Source organism: Hakea prostrata, chromosome 8 (assembly GCF_041222555.1).
Source record: "Hakea prostrata isolate BN-2017 chromosome 8, UWA_Hpros_2, whole genome shotgun sequence".
Lineage (NCBI taxonomy): Eukaryota > Viridiplantae > Streptophyta > Magnoliopsida > Proteales > Proteaceae > Hakea > Hakea prostrata.
Genome location: NC_142607.1, coordinates 43,932,298 through 43,947,675, shown reverse-complemented (window position 1 = coordinate 43,947,675; position 15,378 = coordinate 43,932,298). Strand labels below are relative to the sequence as shown.

The window sequence follows — 15,378 nt, the reverse complement described above, 5'->3', positions numbered from 1 at the left end:
AAGAAAAAGATCACATTGTCTCCATCCGTGTGGGTAGTCTTCATCTCGGCTATTCTTCGACGACCAAGAACTTCCAAATCGCTGACGTTGCCACCACAAACGCTTGCTTACCTTCCAATGCTATCCACGTGGCTAAATTTCATTTGTGGTGTGGAAGACGTTTCGTCACTCTCTTTCTTAGTTTCTTTCGCACGCGCTTCTCCTCAGTTGAAACAATAACTCCCAAGAGAAGAAACCCTGAGAAGAGAACAGAAAGAAAGAAAGAGAAGAAACTCTTTGGAGATAGAATATCTTGAGTGAGACGCTTTCCTTCACCATTAGCTCCGCAGAAAGCTATGGTGATTCAAAGCCTTAAAGAGCGACATAAAGTGAGATAGAAGAGATGCTTTAGGTGTAACTGGCAAGGTTTTTTTTTTTTGTTTGTTTTTGATTGATCTCAGAATCAGTAGTTGCGGAAACTATTTTCTACTTCAACAACGATAACAAGAAGCAGTCAACACCACAAGTTCTATGATTTCGAGCTCTCTTATCTTCTCTTCTCTTGTTCATTTTTCAATTTTCTTATTGGCTTTTTGAAGTTCGAGCATTTTTTTTCTCTCAAAAAATACAAGAACGAGTTGCAGAGAATCTTTAACAACAGTAAACGGAGGGGATTTGAGCTTTTATTCTTGTTCTGTTTCTCCTTGGTTTGCCGATGTCCGAGCTGCAACTTTGAATTTTTCTTTTTCCTCATCGGTTTTTGTGGTAGCTTTAGTATTTGTAACCGTCGTTTGAGCGAGTGCTGTCTTTCGTGATGAGCGCTTTTTCGATGTTGAGGTTTTGTTTGTTAGCTTAGCGTTATAAATGAATTTGGAAAGAAATGAAGGGAACGGTTTGAGAGGTTAGTGGAATTTTTCTTGAAATACAAATACCTGTGGATTTCTGTAATCTGTGCGAAGAGTGATCCTTTATGGCATGGATGGTTGGTTTTGTTTAGAGGAAGGCAGGATTTCATGAAATTTAGCATAGTTACTGTAGCTGAGCTTGAGGGAGCATATAGGTGTTGGAGTAGGAGGACAAGTTAAATGAAGTGTTCTGCGATCGTTTGAGACTGCAGCATGAGTTGTGGGGAAGAGAGCAAAGAAGGTAGAGGTGAAAGGGAACTGAAACAGACGGCAAGGAACAGCTCAGTTGAGGTTGGTGATCAGTTCGAGAAGCATCCAGTCACACAGAATGGATTGGTCCCAACGCCACAGTTTCAGATTGATGAGAAACTACTGATAGATCCAAAATTGCTATTTGTCGGGTCTAAAATTGGGGAGGGAGCGCATGGAAAAGTTTATCAAGGAAGGTAAATGAAGGGGAGCTTTCTCTGTCTTTTTGATGGGCTATACATAAACTGTAATTTCCATATTTTCGTTGTTTTAGCTTTTGATTTTGTTTTCAGCTTGGATTAGCTCATTCTGCTCTTGAGATCTAGTTATATGCTATTATTTGCATTAATACTCTTGAAGGCTACAAATTATCGATCAAGGGGTCAAGAATTTTCTTTATATCCTGAATTATGCTATTCTAAAAAGGCATTCTTTCAAAATTTTATTACAAATTCTCCTCTTGATTGTATGGATCATTCTAACAACTAAGACGCTTCATTTTTTGAAAATGAATGTTCAAAAACATGTGTTGGAGGGGACATGTGTCCTATCTTTTTGACTAACATTTATTGCTTTTGGTTCGACTACATCTTTCCTCCTATCCACTCACCAAGAACCAAAGATATGTAAAGTATTCACGTTTACTTTTATCAGAGTTCAGGACAAACCTTTCAGATTTTGGTTCTCCCTCACTTCTTTTTCCAACTTGAATTCAGGGGGAGTGACCTACAAACATATTGAGTATCATACAGGCGCAGCCATGCAGGACCGCATATTATTCATTAAGATTCATGTGTAATACTTAGAGATACACCAAATCTTCACAGAACTGGGATAATATTTCTAGATATGTGACACTTAATACATGCAGGCATAAAGATTGCATAACTTTAACATTGGCTCTATCAATGTACCAAAATGCTAATGCAACAGACTTGTATGGACAGTATTAGTATGGCATTTATGTTGCCAGTTTATGCAACTTGGCCTATTATTTGCTTTTCTGACAAATGCTCTGTTTTATATTAATATTTATTTGGTAATATTTGATTTATTAATATATCCATATGTGTCGCCTCCTTTTTGTAATTTAGGTACCGGGATCAAGTTATTGCTGTCAAAGTTCTCAATAGTGGAAGTACCCCAGAAGAGAAAGCTAAACTTGAAGGCCGTTTTATGCGTGAAGTTACAATGATGTCTAGAGTGAAACATGAGAACCTTGTCAAGGTCATCTATTTAGTGAGAATGTTTAGTTTTCAAGGGTTTAGATAATTTTGCATGTCTGCTGTTGGTTCAGTAGTCCTGAGCCTTCAGAATGGCTGCTGTATCTCACATCCTTGGTGGATTACAACCTTATGTTTACATACTTTCTCCTCTTTTCTTACTTTGATGTTGTTTCAGTTTCTCTTATCATTGCATTCAATTATCTTCTCTGATCCCGTTGCAGTTCATTGGAGCTTGTAAAGATCCTATGGTGATAGCTACAGAACTGTTGCCAGGGATGTCACTCCGGAAGTATTTACTCAGTATCCGTCCAAAACAATTAGATCTTTCTGTAGCAATAGGTTTTGCCCTTGATATTGCACGGGCCCTGGATTGTCTACATGCAAATGGGATTATACATAGAGATCTTAAACCTGGTAAGAATGACAGTATAAATACAGGACATTTGAATTTTCTATGGTCAATATTTTATTTTTTATTGTATTTCACTGCTGCTATTTCTTCCACTAAATATCAGCTTAGAGGTTTTCTTGTCAAGGTGACTAGGTGACCCAAGGCATTGGAGGGTGCGACACAACTTAATAGCCATGTTAATGGAACATGATATAATTATGCTAGCAATGGCTTAATAATTTAATTTGAAAAAGCCAACATATAATAAGCAAAGCATGGGATATACTGTAAGCATATTCATTAAAATGAAAAAGAAGCAATTAACATAAATATATGTAAACTACTGAGTTTCAAAAACTTGGTACAATCTAAGGTATGTTTTCACAAGTTCACAAGGCGAGTGCATCAAACTAGGCACACTGTTGCCTTGGACACAAGAAGCCATCTGGACATTCTGAACTCCTAGGTGATGCCTTGACAACTATGCTTTATTGATCTAGTGTTGTATATTTCATTGGCATACCCGGTGAGAAAAATATAATTTATGCACAACCAGACATATCACATATTATGACCATGCAATATTGGAATTCTGTTTGAAAGGTAAAACTTTAGAAAATATTAATGTTCAATTCCTTACATGCTGATGAAAGATCTAAAATAGCTAGGGGCAGGCCTCAAATGACTATAGGAGAGGTGGAAACAAACTTAGTCTGGGGAATATGCCACTTTTGACTTCTCAGCCTATTGAAGGGCAAAAGGCCATCTTGTTGACACCATGAAGCTGAGATTTTCCTCTTTCTAGGGGCTATACTCTTACTCTTATTTTCCATTTTGTACGTCTCTTCACAATTCTCTTTCATTTTTAATCCTTTATCCCTATTGCTTTTTGGATGGATCCATGTAGCCGACCACATTTGGATGAGATTAAGCTGAGTTGTTGTTCTTTTTATGTCCAATTCCTAGCAAAAGCCTAGGAAGTTGTTTAGCAGTGGCCCAGGATTGTGTTTATAAGTTAGGCATTTTGTGCAGAGCTCACCTGAAATGGTATTGCTTAGATTACAAGTGTTACTCTACTTCAGCAGACTAGAAGTTTTGTACACTTCGATTGTGTGGACTCCTTACCACACATTTTTCTCAACGTCCCGATAAATATCTTAAGTTACAAGATGGGGAAGTTAAAATCATTCTGATCACTTTGTTTGATACTGAAATTCAAGCCTGAATGGATTAACTTTGGTTGTAATGGAATATAATTTCATCCAATTTATGTAAAATATAATTTTTGTGTGAACATAATCTAGATCAGGTCATTAGCTGTGCTTCACATTAAGTGGACATTATATCTTGCAAGGATGGTTTGCAGCCTGAGAACAGTAAGCAAATAGTTTTATTGATATAAATGATTATATGGATGCTCTAATTTCTCTGAAATGTGCTAATTTCTTGGGTGAAGATGTTTTAACTCTTGAGGACAACTTTTGGAGTTCCTCTTGTGCCGTTTAAAAATTGATTGTGGTTTTGGGTTGCGTTTTCATTTGAATCATGTAAGAGCAACTGAACCTGAACCTTTACTAATTATCTGATGCAAAAATTAATTGTGCAGACAATTTGTTGCTTACAGAGAATCAGAAGTCCGTGAAATTAGCAGATTTTGGTCTTGCAAGAGAGGAATCTGTGACTGAGATGATGACTGCAGAAACAGGAACTTACCGTTGGATGGCTCCTGAGGTTTGTGCCTTTTTGACTTACAGATATGTAGATCATAGGAATTGATAGTTGAAGTTTATTTGTATGCCACTGTATGCTTGAGTGAGAACAATCTAGAGATGAGCAGTGTTGATTAATCAATAGTTTGGGTTTTGGAATAAGTGGGGGCAAACATGAACAAAATGTTGAGCTCAGAAGGATTTCCATGTAGATTTGGTCTTTACTTGTTTCCTGCCTTTATTGATGCAGCCTCGAGTGGGGAGTCCCAACGAGGAAGCACGCATCCATGATCTTCAATGAAATCAGCCCATAAACCAGAATTTCAAACTAGATTGTAGAGGGTATTCTGGGTATTTCTAGTGGTCGGATTTAAATGGAACTCTTGAGGGATTCGTACAGCAGCCCCTATGGATGATATAGTGTGAAAAATTGGCTAGACATGATGGTTGGTTCGAGAGTCCTAAATTAGGTGGGAGTTTGAATCCTAGTAGGACTCCTATGGTTGATGGGTTTAGAGGATTTGGTTGGAGCTGTGACTCAAGGGGCATGTGGATGAGGTTCCTCCAAGTTATTGGTATAAATTTGCCATGGAAATTTTGGTGTTAAAGTGAATCTGAAAATCAAAGGAAAAAAATACAGAATAGAGGAAATAATATGGGTGGAAGGCTAAGGGGTTGTACAGAAGGGGCCAAAGGGGTTGGGAATCAAACATAAGATAAAAGGGTGGAAGATGGAAGTGAACAAATGCTGGCTTACCAGTTTACTTGGAGAACAAGCCTTGTAGTGGATTGATATGGAAGTGGACAGAACTAGGCAGACTGCAATCACTGGCAAAGAGTGTCTTCAATTGCAAAACTTGGGAATTATATCACTTGAGCACCTGGAGGTTCATTGCCACTGCTGTCTGCTGGAGGAATCTCTCCCTTAAGCAAACACACAGGCTGTAATAGTCAATATTAGTAATCTGAAATCTGAACTATTACAGGCACAGGGGTTTATAGCCTTACAATTGCATTCCTAGTTGTACTTGAGTAGAACACTGAATTGAAATATAAGCACTATTTAATTAATATATCAGGTCCCCAATAGTGACTAATTAATTAATGTGTATCAGGTCCCCTGTAAGGTGTAATTAATTAATGTGCATTACTCTTAATAGACTTCACCTAATGTAGACTCAAACAGAAATAAGAAGCCTATTGTGGGTCTTATTACAAACTCGCCACTGACAGTTCAAGTGGCTTCCTTATGCTGCTGGGCAACAAGCCTTGGACTTCTTGGCCTTGGTCCTCCATGTTGGTAGGTTTTGGGACCTACATCAGTTGTCAGTTTGTATATGTTTGTTTCCAGTTGGGCTCTGTGTTTCTTTTCAATCTAATCTGCCTTCTTCATTGAAATTGGAGCTAAAGAAGAAATTAGCTTCACCTTTTCCATCTGTGCAAGAGTTGAGAAAAAAGAAGAAAGAGAAGGTTCTCTCTCTCTCTCTCTCTCCCCACCCCCCATCTCTCATTTTGAGGTGCTTGATGATGGCTTTCTCTATATCAAAAGAAGAATAGTATTTCAGCTACTTTGTATTTATCATTCAGGTTTTGAGATAGTATACTGTGATCTTATGAATAAACTTTTGACTGGTGAGTTTCTTTGAATCCGAGAGGGTAGTTTTCTTTTGATATTTAGCCATTATATCATTTTGACTTTTGAAAAGAGATCTTGCAACCTCATTATTCATTGAATTGGGGTTCTCTTCTGTCCTCCTTATTTTGTTGTGTTTTCAGAAAAAAAGTTGTCTGGAGAAGCTACTTTCTGGAGGTAGCTTGTCCCCATAAGTTTCACTTTTCTCTAATTGAGTCCATAGATACCTCCATAGATGGGTATATACCGTATCATAACATCTAATGGAAATTTAGAGATAATGTAAAACTTGAGAAGGTTGTTCAAAATTAGGTTTAGTTACCCAAGAGGTTTGAAGCCTTAAACAATGCTTAAGTACATGTTCTGAAAAAACTTAGTTAATATGCCAGTATATAACATCTTAAAATGGTCTGAAATGCAGTTTGCTGACTTGTGAAGTGAGACTTTCTGCTGCACTAATGAAACTCCATCATCTCCATCCTCTGGGTTGGTGAGGTTCTAATCAAATGGCTACGACTTTGATACAGACTTGATCCACATCTTTTCTCCTTTTTTTATTCTTGCCTTTTCCCCTTCTCTAGATTCCTGTTAAAGTACTCCAGTCCTAAGAAGCAGAAGGACATTCAAAAGCAGAATCTTGGAAGAACAGGATCCTGGATCATATTGGTCTCTGCTGATCTTAATTTGGATTGGACTATAATGACTGTTGAACATGCCAGAAAAAGCAAGAATAACAAGAAAAACAGGGGCGGGGGGAAGAGGAACCCCAAGGAACTCTGGGATTGTGTCTATTGGCCGAGGAAATGATGAACTGCTGCAAAATCACATCAGAAACTGAAATTCAGTTATGAAAGCAAGGTGTGGCCAAGTGGACTGATTGGCCAACCCAAGGGGTAAGATTTCGGTTGTTCCACTCTGAATACTAATTTGATGGATTGGCTGATATGATCTCGACTCTTGAAACCTTTCAGTTTGAACTGCATTGAAGTGCCACCTAAAGCCAAGATTTGAAACAAAGTAGGTACAGATTAGATTATAAGGTTGAAGCAGGTGTAAAGGCTTGGCTGGACAAGCTGTATCCCGTTTGGAAGCCTAGGCCTAGATCCGGTTTATTGAGTTCCTTAAGGATTAAAATTTTTGGTAAAGTTTAGGGGTAAAGATTGTAATTTTAACATTAAGTTGAGATATGGTCTTTAGAGGTTGTTGACAGGTAGTTTGACAGGAGTCAATTTTGTCTACAATGTTAGATTATGAACCTTGTAGTAGATTTATATGAGTTGACAGTGGAGTACATTGAGTCCAAGAGAGCCTTTTATTTCATTTTCAGGTTATGAAAAAAGGATACATGTTTATATTCGTTTTGTTAGTAGCTATAAATTTGTAACCATCTCCTGTCATCAATTCAGTTTTGGGATTATTTCTGTGATTGCTGATTTGCTTTTGTGCACTAGATGGTGATCATTTTTTTCTGAACCATTTTTATGGTCACCTTTGGGTATGCAGTTCTCCTGAAAAACTGCTGGTACTTCCAAAACATCCAGACTCCAGTTGCTTAGCCTCTTTTTAGTTAAAAAGTTCCATTTTCCTTATAAAATTTACCTCTGTACTTCTCTGGTAGCCAGAAACACTAGTTTTTATCAGGAATCAGTTTGGCCTTGCAGTTATACAGCACCGTGACTTTACGTCAGGGAGAGAAGAAACATTACAATAACAAAGTTGATGTCTACAGCTTTGGAATTGTCCTATGGGAGTTGCTGACCAATCGAATGCCATTTGAAGGCATGTCAAACTTGCAGGCTGCTTATGCTGCTGCCTTTAAGGTGAGGAGGTCTTACATTTTTTGTCTTCTTACTTTGGCATGAGATTGCTTCAGTGTCAAGGAACTAGCCTTCCTCTTCATTTTTGAGCCTTTATTAATTGTTGCTACGATCCTGTGAATTCAATGCTATGTAGTTCCATGGGTTACCGTACCTTGGTGTTCACCTTGCACTATGACCGCAATGATCTATAAGGTAGTAATTTGTTTCTTCATAAAAGATGTTTCAAGCTGGTTGACTAAGTTCAACTGTGCAAGTGATTGGATTATATTATGTAAAAGGAATATGGATTCTTGGTGATTCTGGTAGATGCACGGATCATTCTCTCCCCCCCCCCCCAAACAAAAAAAAAAAAAATCAGATACGTTTAGATGTTAATTTTTAAGAGAACGTTGTCATGTGAGGTTTTTCCCTCAATATAGAGCCACCATATGCTTTTCCTGTTTCTTCTATTTCTTACAACTTTACGAGTATCAACAATATCTGTTAATGAAATCTGCAGAGAACTGGGTTTGACTCCAAAATAGTGAATTCCTGATACTTCCAGGTTATGCTTTAGTTGTACAGGCTTAGAAATAATCACAAATTTTCCAAAGGTTTTCATTATTTTTGCATTCCCTTGAATGTATTCTTTTAATCCCTCTATGTTGTTAAATGAGAGTTCCTGACAGTTCTTTTTTTTTTTGGGTGACTTTTTGTGACCATTACTTATTAGGAACTCAAATAGTTCCATAGTAATACTGTTCTTTGAGATCTAACAAGTTGACCATGTTTTGTCATTTGGAAGAGCAGCAAGCGAGGCCAAATTTGCCAGAGGACTTGCCTCCTGATCTCGCATTCATCATGCAATCATGTTGGGTCGAAGATCCCAATGTTCGCCCCAGCTTCAGTCAAATTATCCGCATGCTCAATGCATTCCTTTTCACCCTCACACCTCCCTTGCCTGAACCAGACACCACCAAGGAGGCAGCAACAAGTCGTCATAATGCGATCAGCGAGTCATCTGCACGTGCAGGACGGAAGTTCTCTTTTCTTCGCCAACTTTTTGCAGTAAAAAAAACTAAGAACAACAGTCACTGAAGGGATGAATTTAGTTGATCTAATTTGACCAAGGAAGTCAGTCCAACGGTAGGAATATCTTTGGTAAGTTGATCTATGGTTAAATGCTTGAGCCATGACATGCAATGGTTAGAAAACTGGAATGACATGGTTTTAGTATTTAATGAGGAACCACACAGAGAAAATGAATATAGGAGAAAAAGATGGAAAATAATTGTTAATGCCTTGTCTACCCTCTTGTTTATACCATTTACTCCCCAAAAGGGCTTCTTGTAAAGCGATAACATTTGCTTATTTTGAGCACTTCTGTTTTTGTATTGGGTACGTGTAGTGACTACCCAAACTGCACAGGCGTGTGGCAATTATGGCTATTCAACACTGTCCTGACTCTTGGAAAACACTCTAGAATTGCTCAAGGCAATGGTTGGTTAGTTTTGGGCAATATTTAGTGCCTATTTTGGCATTTTTACTGCATTTTCTGGAATGATAATGCAACTTCGACTGGGTGTTTTCCCTTATTCAATTGGAGACCGATATAGGTTGGGAGTTGTGATTTCCTGACTTTTCTTTGGGGAATTTTATCTTCATAGACCCACTAGAGTGGCAATTCATTTGTATGGATTCATCAGTGGTCCCTGTTACAAGCCGTAAGGATAGGATTTCCATGGTCCAAATACTTCAGTTGCTTTTGTGTGGAATCCTTGGAGGCTTTACCATTCAGAGGCTTGGTGTGTGGTCAACATATGCCTTGACACATCCCATTTAAAGGTAGATTATCGAGGGTTTTGTTCATTTGGTAAGGGCCAAAAACCCTTGGTATGAGGTTGAAAGTTTAAATCTACTTGAGAGCATGGTCTTATGAAGACGGAGTTGTGATAACACTTTACTTGAAAGCTAAAGCTGCCTCAATTTGTGAAAATAAAACAGTTTAACAATTCAGCTTGATATAGGCTGAATTGTTGATCATAACTGAAGTGATGTTGGAACAGGTCGTACCCAAATTTGAACTACACTTACTATTTTGAGCAAATTGCACTGGCACCCAAAATGGAGGTCTTAAAGCATTGGTACCCAATTTTATGCTTAAAAAATATGGACATCTCAAAAATTGAATTCTTAATGTTGCTGAAAACCATTAAATCACTCTTTATTTTTTTTCCTTCATATTTTGATAGGAATATTTTTAGAATTGAAAAAAATAAACAACGATTTAATGGTTTCAATGACTAATTGGACTAATGTGTCTAATGAAAATTCAATTTTGGAGTGTTAGTATTTTTCAAACATAAAATGGAGTGTCAAGTGTTTTTCGACTTCCATTTTGGAGTGCCAGTGCAATTTACTCTTATATTGTTTTTACTTTTACATGTTTTTAGGGCCTGTTTGGTTACATAAATCTAGAGATTTCAAATCTTCGGATTCATAAATCTAGAGATTTCAAACTGGATTCATAAACGAGAATATACCCGCGGTTGTAAAAATCTAGATTCAGAATCATAGATCACCTTTACACAAACGGAATTATAAATTTATGGGTAAGGGGTGAAATCGAGATTTCAAAAAGCTATACAGCACATCACAAAAAGCGATCAAATATTATTTTAGGATGGATCCATAGATTTCATTCCACAACCAAACACTTAATTTTATAAATTATGACTCCATAGATTTGAAATCTCTAGATATTTGAAATCTTTAGAATCATGTAATCAAACAGGCCCTTAGGTAATCCATTTTGACTTTTACACCCATTTCAAACAATATGATCACGTCAGTCTTGGCTGGTTACTTATCCCAATTCTCGATCACAAACCTTGTGAGGATAGGTGATGCTACGATCAATCAGGGCTGGGCATTGATTCGGATGGTTCGAGCTTGATTTGTATGGGTTGAAAAGAAAGAAGGGAAAATGAAATGCAGATGTAAAGGTATTTATAATTGATTTCTTTTCACAAATGGTAAATATAATTGATTGTAGATATAGGGATCTACGTGTAATTTATCCAAAAAAATACAGTTACCGCATGAGTTTTCTTACATAAATTCGATCATATTTGGATCCAATATTTCAATAGTGCTTGATAAACAGATGAATTCTGAGGGTTTTTTCCGCGGAAAGAGTTCAATCTTGAATAATGAAAGTAATTGATTTCCGGATTGAGCAGTTGGAAGTCAATTATTTGTTTTCTAGATACAAGATGGCTGTCCTTCATTATAGCCACTTATGGTTTGTTCAGGTAACCAGGTTTCATTCTTCAATCAATACAGAGTTTTATACTGTAGAGAGAGTTTCGTAATTCAACTGGGAAAACGCCACCTTTCTGTTTCAGCTATTATGTCCTGTTCTAGTTCAGCATCTTTTTCTACATTCAGTCGTTAATGTAGTTATAAATCTAGAAGTGAGTTGGAATTTAATATAAGAATTAGGAGTCAATGGGAACAGAGGAAACGAGAATACTCATCTGGGCAAAAGAGGTGACTATGGTGGAAAAAAAGAAAATAGAAAAAAGGCTTCTAATTGACATAGTTAGCTATACAATTTGAGTTGGGAAACCCTCCCTTCTTCTTTTCTGTAAGGGTTGGAGTTGTGTGATACTCTCAGTCTTGTTAATGAATCTTCAGAGTGGATCTGTATCAAAAGTTCTCTTCGAAGAAGGGTCTCGCCATATATTCATTCTATGACATTAATTCTCAGGGTACTGAGAACACTAAGATGGAAAATCAACCATCTTCAGAAACTTTTGTTGCCAGAAAGATGATACTGAAACTGTAACAGTGATAGGAAACAATGTGATTAGAAAATTTTCAAGAGCCCTATCTGCTCTGCAGAGGCAATACTCCACTAGGAAGATAGATCATGATGGGTAATTTCTTCTTAGTTTGTTGAGAGAAAAGGGAACTACTTATAGTTCAATACCTGAATCAGTGCTAGTGTTAATGAGAAGCATTTAAATATCTGTGCCATCTCCGTCAACATCTTTGACTCCTCTAATGTGGTTGTCACACCATCAACTTTCTGCCATCAGTAGTCCTGCAAAAAAGCAGCAGCCCATTAATCAAGCAGGCAGTCTGAAGATGTGGGGGATGTTGATGCCTAAACTGGAGCTTATGGAGTTAAGCCTACAAATCTTTTAATCTCATACTTCAAATGCACATCCCCCTCATTCCTACTGAATCTTTATTTTTAAGGGTAGACGTGTTTTAGGGTGAAAAAAGACCTAAGGTGTAGGCTTTTAACACAAAATGTTTGGCTAGATGATGTATAAAGTTTAAGAGTGAAAGGTTGATTTGGAAGGCTAGAATCTGAGGAAGCAAGAAGTTAGTTCTGAATTTGAAAGGGGAGGCAGTTCTGATGTCTTAGAAAACAAGAATAGAAATGAAGTGGAAGAACAGAATGTGAGATTGATGGGCCCATGGGTGGTCTTTAGAAACTTTAGCAGGGGCATAAATGTACCCAAATTATAACCCTACTTAGCAGCAAACCAGCTACCCAGTTTAGGATGATCAGATCTGGTTGCTACTCTGTTCACAAGGCCTTATGGATGCATGAAGATCATTGAGTTATCAGAAATCAACAGAAAGCGGTGCGTTATAAGAACATCAAGTCATCAGCAAGAAAAATCTTAACCTTATCCCAAGTAAGTGGGTTCTCAGCTACATGGATCTGAAAGAGAAGTGTCAAAGGAGTTGTTTACTTGAAATCCATCTTTGGCATGCCCAATGCGTGAAGTGTGCCGGCATCTTCGAGTTCCAAGGACTCCGAGAAAACATCAAACCTGGATCTGACTTCCAAGCAATTGAGGACTCCATCTTTTTTCCTTGGGCGTCTCTAATACTTAAATATAGTCTTTTGAGAGAAGACTGAGAAACTTGTTCTGGTCTTTTAGGAGAAGACTGAAACTCAAACAAAAATATATAAGGATAAATCTACATTGTTGCAGGGTAGTAGGGTTGTTGATAAAATTGATGATGACGATGTTCTTTTCTCTCTCCAAGTCTTCCTTTAAATACATCATCTTCTTGATAGTTAAATTTTACCATAACTTCCACTTCAATTTGAGATTCAAACATAGGGATCAACTGCCATAACTTACATAACCTCTACTTCAAATTTGAAATTCAAATAGAAGATCAACCACCATAATTGCCATGACTCCCATTTCAAATTTAAAGTACGAGCCAACTGTCATAACTGCCACAATCCCAATAAGTGACTGAAATTCGGTCATCAACTGATCATTTACTGTATTGGTCACTTGTAACTCACTTATCATTGACCATTTATTGTGTTGGTCACTCCCCGCTCACTTATTACCAACCATTAACATTCAACTGCACTAAAATTTGCAAACGACAGAAATTTGCAGATGTAGAGTAAGAACAAAAGTAAAAAGGGCTGTTGAGTTAACAATAGCAAATATGGCAATAGCTAAGGTTAATAAGTAAAGAAACATCCCGAGATCAACCCTCTGCAAAGTGTTTCAGCATACATTTTTGTCCTCCAAACAACTCTATTCGTGATCATACATGGGTTGAGCCCTGCAGGAAGCATATCTTCTCTTACTTCATTTCCAATAGTCATTTTAGGCCACTGTCTACCTCTTATACTTTCTTCATTTTGAATCTGGTCACTCTTCCTTACTAGTGCATCCTTAGGTATCCATCGGGCATGCCTATATAACCCAAGTAACCCAGCTCCCAGTTTCTTTCTAACACAACCATCCTTACTTTCTCTGCTAGTCTTGTTGTGCAGTTTCCTCAACATCCTCATCCTTGTTAAAAGCATCTTACCCTATGGTGCTTTTCATAACTGCCCAACAGTCCACTCCATAACTCATGGCTGGTCTAGTGCTATTCTGTAAAATTTCCCATAAAGCTTTACTGGCATTTGTTTGTCACATAATACTCCTGATGTACTCTATACTTCATCCATCCTACTTTATCAGTGGGAAACATCATCTTCTATATGAGATCTTCCTTAGGTTGAACAAGACATCTAAAGCATTCACTTTGTGGTAGCTCTCACTCCTCAAGCTCTACCACTTCATCGCTTGCCAGGGTTTGACTTAAGTTGCAGCTCATACATTCTATGTTTTGTTTGCCTCTTGATTCTTTTTTTTTTTTTTTTTTTTTTTTTGGGATTAAATAAGAAATTGTATTAAAAGACAGCAATACGCTTACAACATGGCAGAAAATAAAGCAAAGATTAAAAAGCACTGACAATGCAACACGGGCAAGACCCAAAGAAGATGGGCTGAATAATGGCCAAAGAGACTATTTTGCGGATTTTTTCTTGTTCTTTTTCTTTGTGGACTTGAGGTCAACCAAGAAATCGTCACCAAATGGGTTGTGCCTCTTAAGAGCAATTAATCCTTCTACACTCAGCACGATAGAGGATCCTCAAGCTCGTTAGGGATTGGGTCATAGGCGGAGTTTGGATTGAAGGGCATGGGCCCATGGGGCAAGGGGCCTAATAAGGAGCATTTGGGTGATTCAGGGCGGAGCTTGGAGAGCTCAAGCCCATGCGCCAAGGGGTTTATTAAGGGGCTTTTAGGGAAGGGGGGTAAAATGGGGAGGGAGAAATGATTGTGGGAGGAGAGCGGAGGGGTATTAGGGGAGTTAGATAAAAAACCTAACTCATTCACCGAAATGGGAGGAACGACAGGCGTAAGAGGAGATTCAGAGGTTTTAGGACAAAGGGATTCATGGAAGAGGAAAGGAGCAAGTTGCAAAGCAGGGGAGAGTAGCGACGACTCATGGAGGTTCCCGACGAAGGAAGAAGGTCCCTCAAAATCTATGGAAGGAGCTGGTCCCCAAGCTTCGACAGTGGTAGTAGGGATTTCGGTAGCAGAAAAAAGGCAGAGAACCTCAGAGGTTTCTGCAGCCAGGGGAATAGTGTACGGGGAAGACTCAGTTTGACCCGTCTTTTTCCTAGATCAACACCTCTGGTAAGTGCAGGTTACTGGCGGCCAGTGAGAGATAGGCGGGTCCTCAGTGGAAGAGGAAGAATTAAGATTCTTGGTGCTGGTGGTGATTTGGGAAGCAGAGGATCGGGGTGAAGGGGCTGGAGGTTCAGAGGGCTTAACATGAGAGTAATCTCTAGCTGGAGCAGAAGAAAAAGGGATCTGAGCAGCAGCAACGGTAGTGGCATCATCAGGATCGTGAGCAGCAGAAGGGTTAGCGTGATCTTGAATCCCAAAGATGGAGGTCTTGATAGCAATAGGGTTAGCGTCGACCGCCACCTCAGAGGTCTCGACAACAGTGAAGCAAGAGGTGGTCGGCGGCGGCAAAGGGGCAGCAGCACCATCGACTGAGATAAGGTTCAGCCGGTTGATCAACGATCCAGGAATTTTTGGAGGAACATGAGCCATTAATTCAATCAACGGAGGCGGAGACAGCACCGCTTGCAA

The 15,378-nt window shown here is 38.4% G+C and overlaps 2 protein-coding genes and 1 pseudogene across 3 annotated transcripts in view; 2 read left to right on the top strand and 1 right to left on the bottom strand.

Moving 5' to 3' along the window:
* Positions 1-222: 222 nt before the first annotated feature.
* LOC149008056 (serine/threonine-protein kinase STY13-like) lies at positions 223-9,888 on the top strand. Of its 2 annotated transcripts, none has more exons than XM_089165677.1 (6): positions 223-1,330; positions 2,228-2,360; positions 2,581-2,773; positions 4,375-4,481; positions 7,754-7,912; positions 8,702-9,888. In XM_089165677.1, exons 1-6 carry the CDS (start codon positions 1,098-1,100, stop codon positions 8,987-8,989), a joined length of 1,113 nt encoding a protein of 370 aa, XP_089021803.1. In that variant the 5' UTR covers positions 223-1,097; the 3' UTR covers positions 8,990-9,888. The 2 variants fall into 2 exon arrangements, with proteins under 2 accessions (XP_089021803.1, XP_089021802.1); XM_089165676.1 differs by having other exon boundaries at positions 4,357-4,481.
* On the top strand, positions 9,585-12,103 carry LOC149008055 (putative inactive ATP-dependent zinc metalloprotease FTSHI 3, chloroplastic; annotated as a pseudogene).
* LOC149008054 (proline dehydrogenase 2, mitochondrial-like) overlaps positions 11,636-15,378 on the bottom strand; it is an 18,226-nt gene continuing 14,483 nt past the window's right edge. Inside the window, exons 5-6 of the transcript XR_016175064.1 lie at positions 11,886-11,999; positions 11,636-11,735 (exon numbers count right to left, since the gene is read on the bottom strand). The gene's annotated coding sequence lies outside the window, so the exon portion shown is untranslated. The remainder of the gene's footprint in view (positions 11,736-11,885; positions 12,000-15,378) is intronic.

Coding starts and splice junctions, on each gene's coding strand:
- LOC149008056 (XM_089165676.1), top strand. CDS start 1,098: ATGAGTTGTGGGGAAGAGAGCAAAGAAGGTAGAGGTGAAAGGGAACTG. Junction 2,361..2,580: donor AACATGAGAACCTTGTCAAG/GTCATCTATTTA, acceptor ATCCCGTTGCAG/TTCATTGGAGCTTGTAAAGA. Junction 7,913..8,701: donor CTTATGCTGCTGCCTTTAAG/GTGAGGAGGTCT, acceptor TTGGAAGAGCAG/CAAGCGAGGCCAAATTTGCC.